The 19,864-nt window shown below is 51.4% G+C and overlaps 2 protein-coding genes across 3 annotated transcripts; one reads left to right on the forward strand and one right to left on the reverse strand.

The window, feature by feature from the left end:
- Window positions 1–298: 298 nt before the first annotated feature.
- LOC128793170 (small ubiquitin-related modifier 3-like) lies at window positions 299–2,849 on the reverse strand. Of its 2 annotated transcripts, none has more exons than XM_053952234.1 (4): window positions 2,795–2,849; window positions 2,419–2,559; window positions 968–1,039; window positions 299–660 (listed from the first exon to the last, which is right to left on the reverse strand). In XM_053952234.1, the coding sequence occupies exons 1-4, from the start codon at window positions 2,813–2,815 to the stop codon at window positions 598–600; spliced, it is 297 nt and encodes a 98-aa protein (XP_053808209.1). In that variant the 5' UTR covers window positions 2,816–2,849; the 3' UTR covers window positions 299–597. The 2 variants fall into 2 exon arrangements, with proteins under 2 accessions (XP_053808209.1, XP_053808210.1); XM_053952235.1 differs by having other exon boundaries at window positions 2,419–2,547; window positions 2,795–2,821.
- Window positions 2,850–8,851: 6,002 nt separating this feature from the next.
- Window positions 8,852–19,318, forward strand: LOC128793250 (uncharacterized). Its single transcript, XM_053952379.1, has 2 exons — window positions 8,852–9,656; window positions 17,726–19,318. The coding sequence occupies exons 1-2, from the start codon at window positions 9,569–9,571 to the stop codon at window positions 18,307–18,309; spliced, it is 672 nt and encodes a 223-aa protein (XP_053808354.1). The 5' UTR covers window positions 8,852–9,568; the 3' UTR covers window positions 18,310–19,318.
- Window positions 19,319–19,864: the final 546 nt, after the last annotated feature.

Here is a 19,864-nt window from a genome sequence, read left to right on the forward strand (position 1 = left end):
GTATTTAAACCCTATCCTAAGCACTGTATGGTGTTCTAGCCCCAGTCAAGGGCACAGTGCTGCCCAAGGGACTGACTGAATTTGTAACACCAGCTAAAAACTTAAAACCTGTATCTGTGTTCCTTCTCTCACGCACATCTTAACTTTTACACTCACACTTGGTATGAAAATACAACTATTTATATAATTTGAGTTAAAACAGAGGGGCAAGACCAACCAGAGCCAGGAAAGAATGCCCAGTGTCCCAACACATGGATGAATGCTTAGGCCACAGGTTTAAAGAGAGAGAGAAAAAAAAGACAATACAAACAATATTTTTTTTAAAGGCTAACAACAGAGAGACAACACACATTATTTAATCTGAACTTAAAATGGCTAAATTCAGACACAGCTCAATCCCTGCAGATACTATTTTGACTTGTGCACTCAGAATGTCAAAGGCAACAAGGTACTTTGGTAAATATCCTGTGAAGTTTCAAAGAACCCTGTGTGATTGGGATGTTCATTTGTTCCCTAATAGAACAGCAAATCCAAGGACACACGAGAGAGTGAGGTGTGATGAGGATCCTCAAACTGTTCTCCAAAAGATGCTGTGTCTTAGCACCCTCCACCTGTCTGCTGCTGGTACACTTCGATCGTGTCCTCGTGTTCCATCTCCAGCTGAGGGAGTAACACAGGAATTATTTTAACATTTTAAAAATATAGAAATTATAAGTAATACAGAAAACTTGAAAAACATATAGTGCTTGAAAAGCACGTGGCGCTCTGCTCCTAATCAGCACTTCAGGAATAACTTTAATTAACTAAGACATGAAACACTTTCCATCAGTCACCCTGCAAAAATTTGTTGGAACACGCTCATCTCACAGCAACTATTTCAGGATCATTTTGATTTCAAGCCCCTTTGATCACCACTCAGACATCTGAATATCTGTGTAGCAATTTGCAGAAAGAGCGTTTTTCATACCTGTGCAGGTGTGTCTGCTTCTTTAATGGGCTGTCCATCAAACAGGAACATAATGTGCTTCACTGACAAGCCCTGCAAGTTCAAAGTTATACATGAGAAACAACACTGGCGTTTCTGAATCCAAACAAAGTATTCATGGATTTACGGCCAGAACACATGGTAACAAAATTAACACTCAAAAGACAAGGGGGATGACACAAGATGGATTTAGATTAGGTATTAGGAAGAAATGCTTCCCTTTGAGGGTGGGGAGGTCCTGGCACAGGTTGCTCAGAGAAGCTGTGGCTGCCCCATCCCTGCAAGTGTCCAAGGCCAGGCTGGATGGGGCTTGGAGCAACTTGGGATAGTGGAAGGTGTCCCCGTGGCAGGGGGTAGGACTGGATGGGCTTTAAATTCCCTTCTAACTTCAAACCATTCCATGATTCTCTGATTAAGATTTAACCACCAGGACACTGAGCATATTCGTCTTGCTGTCTACACTGAGGAAGGTCAAATGCTGGTTACTTTACATTGCCCTTAAAACCTGAGTTACCACACTACTGAATCCCATTCTGACAATGTTTAATGACACGAGGAAGTCTTTACTCCCTGCATCAGGGATTGAGGACCTTGCTCTGCCCTCTAAAATCCATGTGATTCACATTTCTGCCACACACAGGAATGCTAAAACTCCCTGTATCTCTCAAAAAACCCAGAGATGTGTCAGGGTGCAGCAGGCACAGAGCAGGGCAGAGTGTAAAGCTTGAATAAGCAAAGAAAGGATCCTGCAAGTAACAGACAAGGGCAAACAAAATCTGACTCCGTTTCCAAAGCCATTCACATGCCCATCCTCTGCTCTGCATAAAATTGGGAGCTCCAGGCTCAGGAACTGAGCTGTGGGGATTCATCCTTCTGTTCAGTTCAGAATGGCATTGAGGAATAGCCTGTGACACCTGTGGAACACAGGTCACAACTGTGCAATAGGCAGCAGGATTCACAGGGTAATGAGGGACGAGGAAACAACCCATGAGGAAGCTGTGGCATAGAAGAATTTACTTTGTGCCGTTTTCTAAACAGAAAATTCACTCAAAGCTGATGAAGTTTTTGGAGGTGACAGGACTGAGGGTTAGTGCATTGTCTCAGAGTCAGGATCAGAACTGGAGGAATTTTTGTAACTCTGTCACGAGACATTAGGGAGCAGCTGAGGACGAAGAGGCAGCTTCCATTGAGCGATCAGAGCTCCGCAGCGAGAAGCTGCCAGCATCCCAGCTCCCCAATCTCCCACACACCTGGACACCGTCAGCCTGCCCACAAGCGTGTTCCACGATCCAGGCAGACAAGCAGCGAGGGTTCCACCAGCACGGGGATGCCTTCCCGGGGAGAGTGGTGGCGGCCGGGGTGGCGGAGCCCTTTGGGTCCGTGGCAGGAGCCCCCCGGGGCCGCAGGAGCCCCCGGGCCGGGCCCGCGCCTACCTGTCGGCAGCAGTACGCCTTCATGAGCTTGCTCAGCGGAGCGTGCGGCTTTATTCTGAAACGCACCACGGAGCCGTCCTGCCCGGCCACTTTCAGGTCGATGTGCTCGTTCTCCGTTTTCACGCCTTCCTGGACGGAAAACTGCACGATGCGGCAGGCTCAGAGCCCGGCCGAGCGAGCCCCGCTCGGGCCGGACACCGCCCGCCACGTCCTGCGGCACCTCGGCCGCCCCCGCGCCTGCTCCCCCCCGGCCGGGACACCTCGGCAGCCTCGCGCCGCGGGCGAGGCGGAGCCGCACGGCAGGCGTGCCCCGGGACGAGGAGGGGCGGCCGCTCCCCGCTCCCGCCCGCTCCGCCCGCTCCTCTCCCCGCCTCACCCGGGGCTTCTCCTCCGACATGGCGGGGGGGGGGGGGGGGCAGCGGGGGTCTCGCGCTGGGGGCGTGGCCAACGGCCAAGGGGCGTGGCGGGGCCGCGTGCAGGAGAGTCCCCGCTGAGCCGCACGGGGGCGCTGTGCTGCGGCGTGAGGACCGGCCTGAGGGGAGCACCCGGGACACCGCCGGGACACCCCCGAACAGCCCCTGACCACCGCCGGGACACCCCGGGACACCGCCGGGACACCCCGGAACAGCCCCTGAGCACTGCTGGGACACCCAGGAACAGCCCCTGACCACCGCCGGGACACCCCCGAACAGCCCCTGACCACCGCCGGGACACCCCGGGACACCGCCGGGACACCCCGGAACAGCCCCTGACCACCGCCGGGACACCCCGGGACACCCCCGGGACACCCCGGAACAGCCCCTGACCACCGCCGGGACACCCCGGGACACCGCCGGGACACCCCGGAACAGCCCCTGAGCACTGCTGGGACACCCAGGAACAGCCCCTGACCACCGCCGGGACACCCCGGGACACCGTCGGGACACCCCGGAACAGCCCCTGACCACCGCCGGGACACCCCGGGACACCGTCGGGACACCCCGGAACAGCCCCTGACCACCGCCGGGACACCCCGGGACACCGTCGGGACACCCCGGAACAGCCCCTGACCACCGCCGGGACACCCCGGGACACCGCCGGGACACCCCGGAACAGCCCCTGAGCACTGCTGGGACACCCAGGAACAGCCCATGAGCACCGCTGGGACACCCCGGAGCAGCCCCTGAGCACCGACAGGACACCCTGGAACAGCCCCTAGACACCCCCGAAACAGCCCCTGAACACCGCTGGGACATAGTGGAACACCTCCAGGACGCCCTGAACAGCCCCTGAGCACCGCCGGGACACCCTGGAACACCTCCGGAACACCCCTGGGACACCGCCAGGACACCCTGGAACAGCCCCTGAGCACCCCTGGGACCGCACCTTCCCTGTCACACGTCACTCCTGTGTGCAGGAAAACGGGCCCAGAAGCCTTCCACCAAAGCACCCAATGTCTCCAGCCCAGCCGAGACCGGTGCTGGGGTGTTCGGATCCCCTTAAGGGGAGGAGGGGCAAGTTTGCCTCGATCCACAACTGAGGAAAGAATTAGATTCTAAACATACCCGAGAGTGAGATTAAAAGACAAACGAGGTTAAATGCTGGGATCCAAAGCGATATTTCTACCTTTATTTTTTCTTAAAAGAGAAAAGGAAGAAGATAGAAAAGTGGGAACAGCCAAGAATGATAAGGCGAAGCACAGGGAAGGTGTCACTACCCTCATGGCTCCAGCGCTGCCTCACAGAGTGCGACGGGTCTTTCTCAGCTGAAGTCCATCGGACAGCTGCCAGTGGAGGAGCAGAGCCGGGCAGCTGGGCCTGCACTGTGGGAGGGCACGAGCAGACAGCAAAGACTCGGACGCTTTGTAGATTTAGCAGCTGCAGCTTCTGTGGCGCTCGCTTATAGAGGGTTTTGAGAGCGGCAATGTCATGTCCAGCTCAAAGCAACAGCACGCCCGTGGGCAGATTCATGTTTGCTCCCTTGAAGTTCATTGGCTGGTCGTTGGAATTCAGCTGAAGTTTGCCTGACACATCAAAAAGTTTATTGCTTGCTTTTCTCACGTATCGAAGCTTTGCTGCTTGGTCGTCTGATGTATACACTCCAAGCTCAAACTGGGTTTATTTTCCAAAATAAAGCAGGAGCTAAAGTTTCTGTTAGAGGCAGAGTAAAACTTTAATTTTCAAACTTGAATCTTCCAAGAGGCAATGAAGAAAAACATTCCTTACTTTTTGCTCCTTCATTACACAGGGCCAGGTGAGACCAGGGCAGGAGGTTGGTGCTGACAGAGCTGCCCTTGCAGGGAGGGGCAGAAAGGGCTCCGGACTTCTTCAGAGGGAACCCCCTAAATATGAGATCCATCCCGGCTGAGTCCACTTCTCCCACAGGCAGTGCCCTTGAGCCGGTGGCCACGGCTGCCTCCTCCAGCCCTAGGGGTATTGTGGGGCCAGGAGAGAGGAGGTTCTGCCCCAAACCTCCATCTCGGCCTCTGCCCTCACCCTGGCCGTGAGGAAAGCACATCCTGGTCCCTTCAGAATATGCTCAGAGTCTTAAAGGATTTTCCCTTTCCCATTCCCTTTCCCAGCTGTGCCCCCTCAGAGATGAGCAAAGTGGCACAGGAGCAAGCAGGAATGGCCTCTGTTGGGGTCTTAGGAGCTGGGTTTTTTGTTTTTCTCTAAGGAATTTTCCCCCATAGGTGTTGCCAGAACACAGAAATGACTGGATACTTAAGAGAGACAAAAGAAGTTGTCAGCACAGGGGAGGGGTGCAGCTGGCTACTCTCTCTTTACCTGAGGTTTGCCGTGGAGGGCAGAGATACCTCGAGATTTGGATTGGGAAAACGGCGTTGGGTTCAGCCTCTTGTGCTCTCGACATTCGGAGGTGAGAGAGGCTGTGGCCACTGTGGGGAGAATTCGTCACCACTGCGGGGTTCTGCCTTCTGCTGCCTTTCTTCTACCGTGAGTGGAGCTCTGCTCGTAAGAGCGACCATTGCATTGAGACCTTATTAACGCCCGACCTCACGTAAAGAGGGGCTTTTCTCCATCTGCTCGGCAGCCTCCGGGAAAAGCCCTGGCATCCCGAGCCCGCCTTTCCTTTCCCTTCCCTGCCCTTCCCTTCCCTGCCGCTGCCCCGCCCCTGCCGCTTCTTGGGCACTGCTCCGAGCATTCCCTGCACTATAGCTCTTCGTTCCCTGCCTGCCGAGACGTCCCGTGGCTCCCGTTTGATACATCTCGTTTACCAGCCGGGATTGTAAAGCAAGCCTTTCTTCCATCCCTGCCCGCCTCGGTCAAGCCACCATTACCGCGTGGTCGCCGAGCTCGCTCCGCAGCGCCCCCTGCAGCCGCGGGGGAATCACCGCACCTGCCCTGCCCGCCGGGAGCCAGCAGCGCCCCTGCCGGCTGTGCCCGGAACTGCAGCGAAGGGGAAAGTGCCTGCAGCCCAGAGAGGCTGGTTTGGTTTTCTGCTTCTGTTTGTTGCTGCTGCCCCAGTTATTGGTGTTTGTTGGCCTTGTAATGCCTCTGTGGCAGTCACCGTAACCATTGTGTGTACTTGCTTGTATTAACTGTCACAGCTGTTGTAGCACTTTGCGCTGGAAAATGAAGTATTGAGACTTGTCTAGAAGAGGCAGGCTCAAGAAAAATTTATTATTGATAAATAACACAGAGACTAGAAATTTTCGGTTCCCCTGAAGCTGCTGAATAGAGCCTTAGGACTAACTAGCAAAAAAAGATAACAGGATGTAAAGGTATGCGCAAAGGAGGATAAACGTAGCTGGGACCAGTGGAGAAACAGATAGAGGACTACAGAGGGGTTTTTTTGCAAGTTAAGTTACACAAAACAATAGTACATGCCCAAAGAAGAAGTTCAAAGAAAGATCACCTGTAATATTGAAGCATTCGGTGAATATGACCACCAGACACCCCTTTAGATGTCCTCCAGGACCAAAAGAGGACTTCTAGGTGAAGGCGAATGCACGCAAATTAGTTCTGGGAAAGTGGTGTTTGTGTATTCGTTAGCACATTGTAGTGAATTTGTATGTTCAGGATGGAATAAATACCATGTTGTGAACTTTCACCACACACATCAGATTAAAGGAGACACCCTTCTGTGTGTCCGACGCTGATAAAGAATGTCTGCTTTCTAATGCTTGAAATGAAATAAAAAAGTTTATTTTACAGCTAATATCCTAATAGCAATATCCTACCCTCTCCCCAAGATTCTACAACTATATGCTTTCCCTCCCACAGATCCCACTCCCCCAGTCTTGAAGCGATGTGCAAACGGGCAGAAGAAACCAGGCGAGGCCCTTCTCAGCATCCTGGTTTTCAGTTTGGACGGGCCACGGAGGATCCACATCAAATCAGATCACGCGGGGGCGGTGCTGGTTGTCCCCTGCGGCCATCGCTTCATTTCCCCATGGCAGCCCCCATACAAGCCCATTTCTTCTCAAGTCCTCCATCTCTCGTCGGGGACGCTGGCGGGGCACAGGGCTCGGTGCCCTGTCCCCATCGGCGAGTCTTCGGCGCCGGCCACCTCCAGGAGCCGCGTCCTCCTGCGCCTCCTGCTGCTGCCGCTGCCGCCAGCGCAGCACGAAGGGATGGAGGCGGCGGGGGCGACGCGGGGCCACCCCGGCACGGTTGTCCAGCCCCTGCAGCAGGCGGATGGCCCCGATGGGCCCTTGGCAGATCGGGCAGGTGGCAGCGGCGTCGGGGGCAGCCTGGGGCTGGATGCAGGCGTGGCAGAACACGTGTCCGCAGGGCTCCACGGCAGCAGCGGGGCTCTGCAGGAAATCCACGCAGATGCGGCAGACCCTGACGGCTCGTGGCGCTGATGGCTCTCGCCTGACCTCCGCCATTGGTGCTCCCGGGCTTGGCTCCTCTCAGCTGCTGGCAGGACTCGAAGGCTTGGCTTCCACTGCCAGCACTCAGAGGTTCCTCAGCGTCCCGTGGGACTCAGAGGCTCCTCTGTCACTGGCAGCACTCAGAGGCTCCTCAGTCACTGGTAGCACAGAGGCTCCTCAGACACTGGCAGCACTCGGAAGCTCCTCGGCTGCTCGTGGGTCACAGCCTGAGTGCTCTGGCTCTGCTCCACGCTGGTGGTTAAAGTTCTGCAAGTGGTGTCATAGTGATCATGAGTGGTGACATCACAGAGCTCTGAGGGACACACCCAGGAGCTCCCCCATCCACAGAGACAGGTGCTGTGGCACAAAGCCCACCTGGCAGTGGCCTGCACACCTCCGTGCTTGCCCAGCTCCCTTCCAGGCAGTCCCTGCTGGGCTGGGGCTGTGCCAGTCACACCCACCAGGACCTGCAGAGGACCTGCTCTGCAGAGCTGCTTTCCATGCCGTGTCCTGGGGCTGCAGCTCCCCAGGGGCAGGACTGCTCGGCCCTCGGTTGAACTTCGGCAGGTTCCATCAGCCCATTTCTCCAGCTTGTTGAGGTCCTTTTGGGTCCTCTGGTGTCTCAGCAGCTTCTCCCACTGTAGGAAATGCAGCAAACTTGCTGAGGGTGCCCTGGGCCCCATTGATCAGGCCACTCTCAAGAAGGAAGAGGACTGGTCCCAGTACTGACACCTGGGCTACACTGCTGATGATCAGCCTCTATCTCAGCTTCATGCTGCTGATCAACATCCTCTCCTTAAAAACCAGTATCAACAGTTAAAATCACTTCCTCACAGGGCAGAGCTTATTTGCAACGTTCTGCTTCCCCCAAGCCTCCTGCTTTCTCCAAACTCATGAGAAATGTCTGGGTGATCATTTATCAGCCCCAGTGAGCATTTTCCCCTTCTAATACAGCCGCTCTGGAATACAGTGTAGGATCTGTTGAATCTTTTGCCCCTTCCACCACTTTTCCTGAAATATACCTGGTATTTTCCTGCTGCAAATACCATTGTAGCACTACACACTGACACCACCTCTTGGAATAATTTTGTGCCCTTTGCAAAGAAACTGAGGTTGTTTGGCAGAGACTCTGCAGCACCAGGCACCTCCAGGGCCCTGCTGCTGCTGCTGCTGCCACCATAGCCCTGCTGTGAATGGAAGGGAAGAGGCTGTGATGACAGCAGGCCACCCCAGCACAGTTATGCCCCTGCAGCTGGGCAGCCTGTGGTCACAGCTCAGTCTGTCCCTGGGATTTCACCTCTCACAGTGCTGGCTGTTTGTCCCACCTTTCCTAGCACATGGTTGGAATTGGCCTAGTGCCAGCTGTTTGTGGCCTTTCTGTGCAGGGCTGCAGAACTCTCCTTCTGCTCAAAGCCAAGCTCCCTGTTACATCTCATTAAGCCCTTCTTTCCAAGTTCCCTTGTGCATCCTCCTAGTGCCCACGGCAGGTGCTGGGGCACCATCCCACTCCTCAGGTGTGATGTCCCCATCACTATCTGCTTCCCCATCCCAGTCAGGACAGTTTTCCATCGTGGCAGCCTTGCAAAAGCACAGTTAATCCTCATGAAATGTCTTTTTTAGCTGCCAGGCTCCACTCTCTGTTACACTGCAGATGCTTCTTCCCACACCTGAGCTGGCACCTTGGCCACCTCCTCCCAGTCTGGGGTGCCATTTTCTAGGAAGCAGCAGGGGTGAGACCCGAGCCGACAGGAAAGGGATTTCTAACAGGAGATGAGCAATAGGTACTAGGTAAAGCAGGGGATGAACATGGGGTAATTAACAAGGACTGAACAAGGGGGAATTAACCAGGGGTGAACAATGGGTAATTAACAGTCACTTAACAATTGGCCATTAAGTAACACTTTGTAACTTTTGAGAAGTAAGCAGTTTCTTATTCATAACAGTCCCCCCTCTTTTTTCTTTGATCAGGCTTGAATTACAAGCCTGCATCAATTTGCAGTTTCTGGTTCCTCAGCATGAATTTTTCTTAATTTCTGGAATTGGTCGTAGATTTCTCCTGCATTCTTGTGTTCTTGGTTGTTTAGGTTCATTATCTTTTCTGGTTTCTGTAATGCAGTCTCTATGTTGGTCAGCACAGCAGAGGTCACTATCTTAATTAAACAGGGAAGTAGGCAAGGTAGGAAGATTAAACCAGCAATGATGCATACGGTGAAGAAGGCTGCCTTCTTCCACCAGTTCCCCTTAAAAGACCATAGATTATCCCACCAGTTGGAATTGAGTAAGGGAGTCCATTCCTGATTTCCTACATATGCAAATTTTCTTATTTCATTTGAGATGTTTCTAATAACTTTGCTTCTGTCATCGATCTCCAAGCAGCATTCTGACGAGTTAAATTTGCCACAGATCCCGCCCTCATCAGCAAGTAGGTAATCCACAGCCAATCTGATTTGATAAATTACTGTCCTAGTTTGGGTAAGTTGGTCATTAATATGATCCAGGGCTAGGGAGGTTCGATTAGATGCCATCTCTGATACTGCTTGGAGTCTGATAATCCTATTCAGCATATATATATATCGGGGTCCGATAGCCCCAGGACCCGTCTTGAGCCCAAGTGGCTGGGCCATAGGTTTTGATAATTTTCTTCGGGGTCCAAACTTCACTTTTCCATTTTTGTACTCCCCCGATTTCAATTGCAGTTCTTTTTCCCCTTCCAGTTTTTCTTAAATCATCATATATGGGAACTCCCAAACTTGATCCCGATTCCTTGGGTAACAGAAAAAAGGCTGGTTTTATTATTCCGATAGTACAGCTCCCCTGGAAGCTTAGTGTACGCAGTGGTCCCACAAATCCAAAATAGGTGTTCAGGGGCTTCCCAAAAGGTATTGGTAATTTTAGCTGGATATTCCCAATATTTTGAAATTTCTCTTATTCCCAAAAATGGGTTTACTCCTTCTTTGGCACACTCGTGCAATCCGTATGCCTGATTGCATATACATTTAAACCCTTCTTTTTTCTCTAGGGACCAGAACCTGTTTGGATCCTTCGGGATCCATCGAGTGAATGAGTTTTTTACTTTTAAATACCTTTTGCAAGCCATCCTTCCCACCTGGGTGTTGTATTCTATTCCCCTTCTGGAAATGCATTCTTCCCCTATTATTCTGGTTTTTAAATTCCACTGCCCTGCTCCCCTTTCCTTGAGGATGCTTGATTCGGGGTTATTTTGTTTCCACTTTAGGATCTCTAATGGTCTCAGGCTAACCCCTTCCCACGGCCAGACCTCAGACATTTGCGTGTTCCTGCGGACCCAGCAATTAGTTAAGTTTAGCTTGTGGCCAATTCTTTCAGCCAGGTCTATAAATAGATTTTTGCCTCTGGTGTTTCCCAATCATGGTGTTCGTTTATGGTTTTCACTATCTCTTTTTCTTTAATCAAGTCTACCAGACCTGCTTGGGTGGTACTCTGTTCAAAGCACAGCCAGGCTTCTCCAACCGGGCACTCTCCTAGGAGTGGCTGCCTAAAACTGGCAGTATTTCGGGCCATCCAATATGTTTTTCCATCCTCTTGGCAAGGAATTAATTGTGAGAGGTTAACGCAGCTAGGGTTCAAGGTAGTATGGACTCTTAGTAAGGAGCTTACTTCCTCCTCTTCATCCAGGGGCTGGTAACACTTGCTACACGGCTCTCTTGGGCTCCCCAGAACCCCACTAGCCATCATAGCCATGACTACCACCCTTCCCAAGAGTCCGGTATGAGCCATCCTTACAGCCTGCCCACCCGGCCTTGCCTCTTGGGGATGTTCAGAGTCCAGTAGAGTCTTTTCTGTCCCTTTCTGGCCGAACCTCTCAACTCGCCCTCCTATCAATTTGTGCTCACCTAGGGGAGTGCTCTGTATAAGATTAACCTGGGGCTTTTAAGATTTAGTTAAGGGGGAACTCGACTAAAATAAAAACTTTTCTTATAACACTCGGAATTACTCAACACTTAACTTGTAACCCTTTTTCCAGAACTCTTTTGAACATACACAACTAGTTTAAAACCTTTTACAGTTCTAAACACAACTCTTCTTATCAGTTTATCAGTATTTTTGACTCTTCCTCTTGAGAGTCAATTTTAAGTCCATTGGTCCTTTTACAATAATCTACTCAGGTAAATCCTGTCCTGGGTTAGGCGGTGGAAGTGGTGGTGAATCTGGTCCAATGCCAGGGGGTGAAACTGACGCTGACTCTGCTCCAGTGCCAGGGGGTGAAACTGGTCCTTTGACCCTCGTGAAGTGTGTCCAACCCTTCTCTCTGGTTCTCACAGCCAAATTAGTGACGAGGAGCGCCTGGAAAGGGCCTTCAAATTTAGGTATCAGTGGTCCACTACTCCAAGATTTTATTAAAACCCAATCTCCTGGGCTAATATTATGTACTTTTGTGTCCAAAGGGGAGGTCTGGGAAAGGTATCCTTTCTTTCTGAGTCCTTCTAAAGTTCTTCCAATAGCTTCTAGGTATTTCCTAGTAGCCTCTTCTCCCTCTAGATAGTCTCCTGTGCTATAAGATGTTAATAGGAATGGAAATCCAAACATCATCTCATAAGGTGAGATCCTTATATCAGACCGAGGTCTTGTTCTGATGCACAAAAGCGCTAACGGCAAGCCCTTTACCCAATTCATTTTTGTTTCTTCTGTCAATTTAGTTAGTACATTCTTGAGAGTTTTGTTCATCCGTTCTACTCTCCCAGAGCTCTGGGGATGCCACGGAGTGTGCAACCTCCGCTCTATTCCTAGGGCCTCGGTTACACTCTGCAATGTTTGGGCAACAAAATGTGGACCTCGGTCTGAATCTATGGTATTTACTATTCCATATCTAGGGATGATATTCTCTAGGATTACCTTTGCCACAACCTGGGCAGTTTCTCTTTTGGTAGGGAAGGCTTCCACCCAGTGGGTGAGATGGTCTACTATAACCAGTAGATGTTTGTATCCCTGTACCTGGGGCATCTCAGTGAAGCCTACCTGTATGCTCTGGAAAGGCCTTAGGGCTAATTCCCTCCCTCCGGGTACAGCTTTTCTCATCACCTTTTGATTTGCTTTTTGGCAAATGAAACAACCTTTTGGAATGGCTTTTGCTAGGTCGTACACACCTATACACAGGGTGTTTCTCAGGAAGTGGTCACATAGTCCCTGGACCCCACAATGGGTTAATTTGTGTAGTTTTGTGAGCATTGTTCGAGCGAGTGCTTTGTTTAAAAGTACCCGTCCATCTGAGGTTAACCACTCCCCTCGTTGCCCTTGATGCAAATTTAATTCTTTTATTGCTTTCCATTCCTTTTCACTAAAAATTGGTTCCCCTTTCCCTCTCTCCTCTTCAGGTGTTCTATTTCAAAGTTCTATTTGAAGAACTTTCACTGAATCCCCTGATTCTAGAGCTGCTTCCTTTGCAGCCTGATCAGCCAGTCAGTTTCCTCTGGCTTCAAAGTTGTTCCCCCTTTGGTGTCCTTTCATATAAACTACAGCTATTTCTGTTGGTTTTTGGAGACATTCTAAGACAGACTTTACCAAATTCTCATGAGCCAGGCCTTTTCCTTTCGAGCTGAGATAACCCCGCTCCTCCCAGATTTTCCCAAATGTATGGACTATTCCAAATGCATATTGGGAGTCTGTATAAATAGTTCCCCGGTCCCCTTCCAGCAAGTTCAATCCTCTTTCTAAGGCATATCTTTCAAAACTTTGGGCTGACCAGTTTGAGGGTAATTTCCCTTTTCCCTTAATTGGTAAGGTCTCCCCATCTATGATGGCATATCCTGAGGCTCTTTTTCCATCTACTACTCTCGAGGAGCCATCTATAAACCAAATTTTTCCACCTGCTAAAGGCTGTTCTTCTAAATCTTCTCTTACTTTTGTTTGGAGATTAATCAATTCCAGGCAGTCGTCTTCTAAATTTTCAGTGGGTTCTCCCATGAGGAATTGTGCTGGATTAAGAGCACTTGATGTAGCCAATTCTAAATTATCTGTGTTCATTAATATTATTTCATATTTTAATATTCTAACACCAGTTAGCCACTGTTGGGCTCTTTGACCCAAAATTGTTTGGAGGTCATGTGGAGTATGTACCTTGATTTTTCCCTGTAGTGTCAATTTTTGAGCCTCCTCTATCAGGGTGGCTGTAGCCGCTACTGCCTGTATGCAAACTGGCCAGCCTCGAGACACTGGATCTAACAACTTAGAAATATAAGCCACAGGTTTCCTGCAACCTCCCCAATCTTGAGTGAGTACACCATAGGCTATACCTCCTTCTGCACTCACAAAAAGATCAAAGCTTCTTCTCAGGTCTGGTAAACTCAGGACCGGGGCAGAGGATAAGGTATTCTTTAGGCTTTCTAGCTGTTGTTCATCCTCTGCTGTCCAAGCTATAGGATCTGGGGCTACCAACTTATCATATGAGAATTTTACGCTCTGCGTGTACTGATCTAACCACAACTTGCAATATCCAAACAGGCCCAAGAGCTTTCTTACATCTCTTTTTGTTTTTGGAGCTGGAAGTGATAGGATACCTGAGATTCTCTCGGGACTCAGCTTCTTATACCCCTCCCCAGTTATATGCCCAAGGTATATTACCTCTGATTGTACAAATTGCAACTTCTCCTGAGAAACCTTCAGTCTTTTCTCCCCCAGAAAGTTTAAGAGATGTATACTGGCTGCTTTAACTTGGTCTTTCTGCTTTCCGGACACCATTAGATCATCTACATATTGCAGAATCTGTACATCTCCTTCGGGGACAAACTGTTCTAACAAACTCTCTAAAGCTTGTCCAAAGAGGTTGGGGGATTCAGTGAACCCTTGAGGTAATCGGGTCCATCTAAGCTGTTGTTTTCTTTTTGTATCTGCGTCTTCCCATTCCAATGCAAACCAATCTCTACACCCCTCTGCCAGAGGACACGCTCAGAAAGCATCCTTCAGATCAATAATAGTGAACCAGGCATGGTCTCTTGGAATTCGGCTTAAAAGACTCTATGGGTTGGGCACAACTGGGTGTCTAGCAATGGTCCTCTTGTTGACCTCCCTTAAGGCTTGCACCAGTCTGTATTTCCCTTCAGCTTTCTTTACTGCTAGTATAGGGGTATTGCGTGGTGACATGCAAGGTTCTAAAATCCCCTCCTGCAACACTTGTTCAATCACTGTAGCAAGCCCCCTGCTTCCCTCTAGGGAAATGGGGTACTGCTTAACCCTTATGGCTGGTGTGCCATCCTGCATTGTTATGGTTATCGGCGGGATATCCAAGAGCCCCCGCTCTCCTCCTTCAGCCCATACCTTCGGATCTATCTCAACGATATCCCCTTGGGACAACTTCATTATTTATACTACCATTTTTCCCTCCTTTGGGATAATTCCAACCCCCGAGCGAACCTGTAAGTCTCTCCCTAATAGGCTTTTCTCCAGTTTAGACCGATAGATAAAATTAGCTTTGCACTGCCTTGAGTTTCCCATTATTTTGACATTCTCGATTATTGAAGCCCTAAATGGTTTTCCCTCAGCCCCTAATACCTCACAAGATTTCTTCCCAATTACCATTCTCTCTGGTAATTTGTTAAGGCAGGACTTATCTGCCCCAGTATCAACCAGAAACCCAAATTCCTCATTTAGGGGTCCCACCTCAACATTTACCAAGGGCTCCTCGAGATGTTTCATCGGGTCCCCTAAAGTATAAAGCCCCTGACACCCCTGATCGTCACCTCTAAGGACTTTTTCCAAAACTTCCTGTTCTCTGGCTATGGCCTCATCAGTACTGAGCTTTTTACAAGACCTCCTGAAGTGTCCAGTCTCCCCGCAATAACTTCACCAGAGGGACTTGAGATCTCTCCGTTCCTCTAGATTCATTATTTCCCCCTGTTGGTACTGACCTCTCCTTGCTTGTTCCTGGTGGTGGACCCAACCACCCTTTCTTCGCCCTAGGTGGTGGCACAGGATTACTTACTCCCACACTCTCCCTAGCTACAGTCACCATAACTCTGGCCTTAGCTTTAGCTCTTTCCTCCTCTCTCCTCAGATACACCTTCAATGCTTCTCTCAACAGTTCATTAATGTCCTTCTCTTGCCAATCCTCCATATTTTCCAATTTCCTTCGTATGTCCGGCCGAGATTTGGTAACAAATTGGACCGTTAATAGCACCTTACCTTCCGTGCTATCCGGATCTATCTTAGAATACAATTGGAAATTCCGCCGTAAGCGGTTCAGCCAGTTGGCTGGGGTCTCATCCTTCTCCTGTGCACTCTCAAATGCAAGTTTTGCGTTAGTTCCTTTGGGAACTGATTCTCTAATTCCCTGAATTATCAATGACCTGTACTCCATCATGACCTTCCTTCCTGCCTCTTGGTTAGGATTCCAATTAGGGTCCACTAGGGGCAATTTTTGCTCCCCGGTGGGCACTTGGGGTCCGGGTCGATTATCCTTCTCCCAAATTCTTATGCTTGCCACCCGCATCATCCTAATCTCCTCTGGGGAAAACAGTATGCTCAAAATAGAATTCATCTCCCCCCAAGTATAGATATTTGGTCCTAAAAGTTGATCCACCTGGTTGGCCATGCCCTCAGAGTCCTCACCAAGGTTCCCTAACTCCTTTTTGAACCCTCTCACTTCAGAGGCTGGTAGCGGGGCATTTACAAAACCAACACCTCCCTGTACTCCCCCCCTAAGAACTTCTCTGAGGGGGAACAGCCTCTCTAGCTTTGAAGTCTTAGAGCAAGTGCAGCAGTAGGGCCCTTCCTCGGACACCAAATTCTCCACTCGAGAGTTGTTAGTGCTAGCGTGGGCCTGAGGAGAATCAGTATTCATTAAGAGGTTATTGGGTCAGAGGGCTCCCGTGCCGGAATCAGACGGAGATGAGGAGACAGAGGGAGAAGGACCTGGGTGCATAGCGGTGAAGGTGTAGAGAGTGCAGCGGGTGAAGGAAGCCCCTGTGGCGGAGGGGCAGAAGCAGGTGAAAGGGCCGGAGGGGGTGGTAAAGGGATAACGGCCGGGGGAGGAACTGAGCCCGACCTCCTTCGCCAAGGCTAGTGCCTGTCCTCCCTCGTCAGGACTTGCCATGTCTGCAGGACTTTTTACTTGCCCGACTCCTTCTCGGGACTTGTGACTTGCCTGACCTTCTTCTATCAGGACTTAACACAATTGCCTGATTTGTAGTTTTGCCCACTCTCCCTTACCAAGGCCTACGCATCAGGACATAAAAACAACTAGACCCCAGCCTCCTTCACCGAGGCTACTGCCTGACCCCCATTAGCCAGGACTTAACACAAAAACAGCCTGATTTGCTAAGGTTGCCTAACCCCCTTTGTTAGGGCTTACCTATCAGGACTTTGGGGGTTCGTGTGCTGCTCACATGTGCCCCGCCCCTGCCGCTTCTTGGGCACTGCTCCGAGCATTCCCTGCACTATAGCTCTTCGTTCCCTGCCTGCCGAGACGTCCCGTGGCTCCCGCCACAGCCGTGGCGTTTGATACATCTCGTTTACCAGCCGGGATTGTAAAGCAAGCCTTTCTTCCATCCCTGCCCGCCTCGGTCAAGCCACCATTACCGCGTGGTCGCCGAGCTCGCTCCGCAGCGCCCCCTGCAGCCGCGGGGGAATCACCGCACCTGCCCTGCCCGCCGGGAGCCAGCAGCGCCCCTGCCGGCTGTGCCCGGAACTGCAGCGAAGGGGAAAGTGCCTGCAGCCCAGAGAGGCTGGTTTGGTTTTCTGCTTCTGTTTGTTGCTGCTGCCCCAGTTATTGGTGTTTGTTGGCCTTGTAATGCCTCTGTGGCAGTCACCGTAACCATTGTGTGTACTTGCTTGTATTAACTGTTACAGCTGTTGTAGCACTTTGTGCTGGAAAATGAAGTATTGAGACTTGTCTAGAAGAGGCAGGCTCAAGAAAAATTTATTATTGATAAATAACACAGAGACTAGAAATTTTCGGTTCCCCTGAAGTTGCTGAATAGAGCTTTAGGACTAACTAGCAAAAAAAGGTAACAGGATGTAAAGGTATGCGCAAAGGAGGATAAACGTAGCTGGGACCAGTGGAGAAACAGATAGAGGACTACAGAGGGGTTTTTTGCAACTTATGTAACACAAAACAATAGTACATGCCCAAAGAAGTTCAAAGAAAGATCACCTGTAATATTGAAGCATTTGTTGAATATGACCACCAGACACCCCTTTAGATGCCCTCCAGGACCAAAAAAGGTCTTCCAGTAGAAGGTGAATGCATGCAAATTAGTTCTGGGAAAGTGGTGTTTGTGTATTTGTTAGCACATTGTAGTGAATTTGTATGTTCAGGATGGAATAAATACCATGTTGTGAACTTTCACCACACACATCAGATTAAAGGAGACACCCTTCTGTGTGTCCGACGCTGATAAAGAATGTCTGCTTTCTAATGCTTGAAATGAAATAAAAAAGTTTATTTTACAGCTAATATCCTAATAGCAATATCCTACCCTCTCCCCAAGATTCTACAACTATATGCTTTCCCTCCCACAGATCCCACTCCCCCAGTCTTCAAGAGATGCGCAAACGGGCAGAAGAAACCAGGCGAGGCCCTTCTCAGCATCCTGGTTTTCAGTTTGGACGGGCCACGGAGGATCCACATCAAATCAGATCACGCGGGGGCGGTGCTGGTTGTCCCCTGCGGCCATCGCTTCATTTCCCCATGGCAGCCCCCATCCCAGCCCGTTCCTTCTCAAGTCCTCCATCTCTCTTCGGGGACGCTGGCGGGGCACAGGGCTCGGTGCCCTGTCCCCATCGGCGAGTCTTCGGCGCCGGCCACCTCCAGGAGCCGCGTCCTCCTGCGCCTCCTGCTGCTGCCGCTGCCGCCAGCGCAGCACGAAGGGATGGAGGCGGCGGGGGCGACGCGGGGCCACCCCGGCACGGTTGTCCAGCCCCTGCAGCAGGCGGATGGCCCCGATGGGCCCTTGGCAGATCGGGCAGGTGGCAGCGGCGTCGGGGGCAGCCTGGGGCTGGATGCAGGCGTGGCAGAACACGTGTCCGCAGGGCTCCACGGCAGCAGCGGGGCTCTGCAGGAAATCCACGCAGATGCGGCAGACCCTGACGGCTCGTGGCGCTGATGGCTCTCGCCTGACCTCCGCCATTGGTGCTCCCGGGCTTGGCTCCTCTCAGCTGCTGGCAGGACTCGAAGGCTTGTCTTTCACTGCCAGCACTCAGAGGTTCCTCAGCGTCCCGTGGGACTCAGAGGCTCCTCTGTCACTGGCAGCACTCAGGTTCCTCGGTCACTGACAGCACTCAGAGGCTCCTCAGTCACTGGTAGCACAGAGGCTCCTCAGACACTGGCAGCACTCGGAAGCTCCTCGGCTGCTCGTGGGTCACAGCCTGAGTGCTCTGGCTCTGCTCCACGCTGGTGGTTAAAGTTCCGCAAGTGGTGTCATAGTGATCAGGAGTGGTGACATCACAGAGCTCTGAGGGACACACCCAGGAGCTCCCCCATCCACAGAGACAGGTGCTGTGGCACAAAGCCCACCTGGCAGTGGCCTGCACACCTCCGTGCTTGCCCAGCTCCCTTCCAGGCGGTCCCTGCTGGGCTGGGGCTGTGCCAGTCACACCCACCAGGACCTGCAGAGGACCTGCTCTGCAGAGCTGCTTTCCATGCCGTGTCCTGGGGCTGCAGCTCCCCAGGGGCAGGACTGCTCAGCCCTCGGTTGAACTTCGGCAGGTTCCATCAGCCCATTTCTCCAGCTTGTTGAGGTCCTTTTGGGTCCTCTGGTGTCTCAGCAGCTTCTCCCACTGTAGGAAATGCAGCAAACTTGCTGAGGGTGCCCTGGGCCCCATTGATCAGGCCACTCTCAAGAAGGAAGAGGACCGGTCCCAGTACGGACGCCTGGGCTACACTGCTGATGATCAGCCTCTATCTCAGCTTCATGCTGCTGATCAACATCCTCTCCTTAAAAACCAGTATCAACAGTTAAAATCACTTCCTCACAGGGCAGAGCTTATTTGCAACGTTCTGCTTCCCCCAAGCCTCCTGCTTTCTCCAAACTCATGAGAAATGTCTGGGTGGTCATTTATCAGCCCCAGTGAGCATTTTCCCCTTCTAATACAGCAGCTCTGGAAAACAGCGTAGGATCTGTTGAATCTTTTGCCCCTTCCACCACTTTTCCTGAAATATACCTGGTATTTTCCTGCTGCAAATACCATTGTAGCACTACACACTGACACCACCTCTTGGAATAATTTTGTGCCCTTTGCAAAGAAACTGAGGTTGTTTGGCAGAGACTCTGCAGCACCAGGCACCTCCAGGGCCCTGCTGCTGCTGCTGCTGCCACCATAGCCCTGCTGTGAATGGAAGGGAAGAGGCTGTGATGACAGCAGGCCACCCCAGCACAGTTATGCCCCTGCAGCTGGGCAGCCTGTGGTCACAGCTCAGTCTGTCCCTGGGATTTCACCTCTCACAGTGCTGGCTGTTTGTCCCACCTTTCCTAGCACATGGTTGGAATTGGCCTAGTGCCAGCTGTTTGTGGCCTTTCTGTGCAGGGCTGCAGAACTCTCCTTCTGCTCAAAGCCAAGCTCCCTGTTACATCTCATTAAGCCCTTCTTTCCAAGTTCCCTTGTGCATCCTCCTAGTGCCCACGGCAGGTGCTGGGGCACCGTCCCACTCCTCAGGTGTGA

This window comes from Vidua chalybeata, chromosome 10 (assembly GCF_026979565.1).
Source record: "Vidua chalybeata isolate OUT-0048 chromosome 10, bVidCha1 merged haplotype, whole genome shotgun sequence".
Classification (NCBI taxonomy): domain Eukaryota; kingdom Metazoa; phylum Chordata; class Aves; order Passeriformes; family Viduidae; genus Vidua; species Vidua chalybeata.

What these genes read in the sequence shown, in the direction of transcription:
- LOC128793250 (XM_053952379.1), top strand. Translation starts at nt 9,569, where the DNA reads ATGTTTCTAATAACTTTGCTTCTGTCATCGATCTCCAAGCAGCATTCT. An exon ending in GATCCCGCCCTCATCAGCAA is followed by an intron (nt 9,657 to 17,725) that starts GTAGGTAATCCA and finishes TCCCTCCCACAG; the next exon opens with ATCCCACTCCCCCAGTCTTC.
- LOC128793170 (XM_053952234.1), bottom strand. Translation starts at nt 2,815, where the DNA reads ATGTCGGAGGAGAAGCCCCGG. An exon ending in AGGCGTACTGCTGCCGACAG is followed by an intron (nt 1,040 to 2,418) that starts GTAGGCGCGGGC and finishes TTGAACTTGCAG; the next exon opens with GGCTTGTCAGTGAAGCACAT. An exon ending in AAGCAGACACACCTGCACAG is followed by an intron (nt 661 to 967) that starts GTATGAAAAACG and finishes TTACTCCCTCAG; the next exon opens with CTGGAGATGGAACACGAGGA.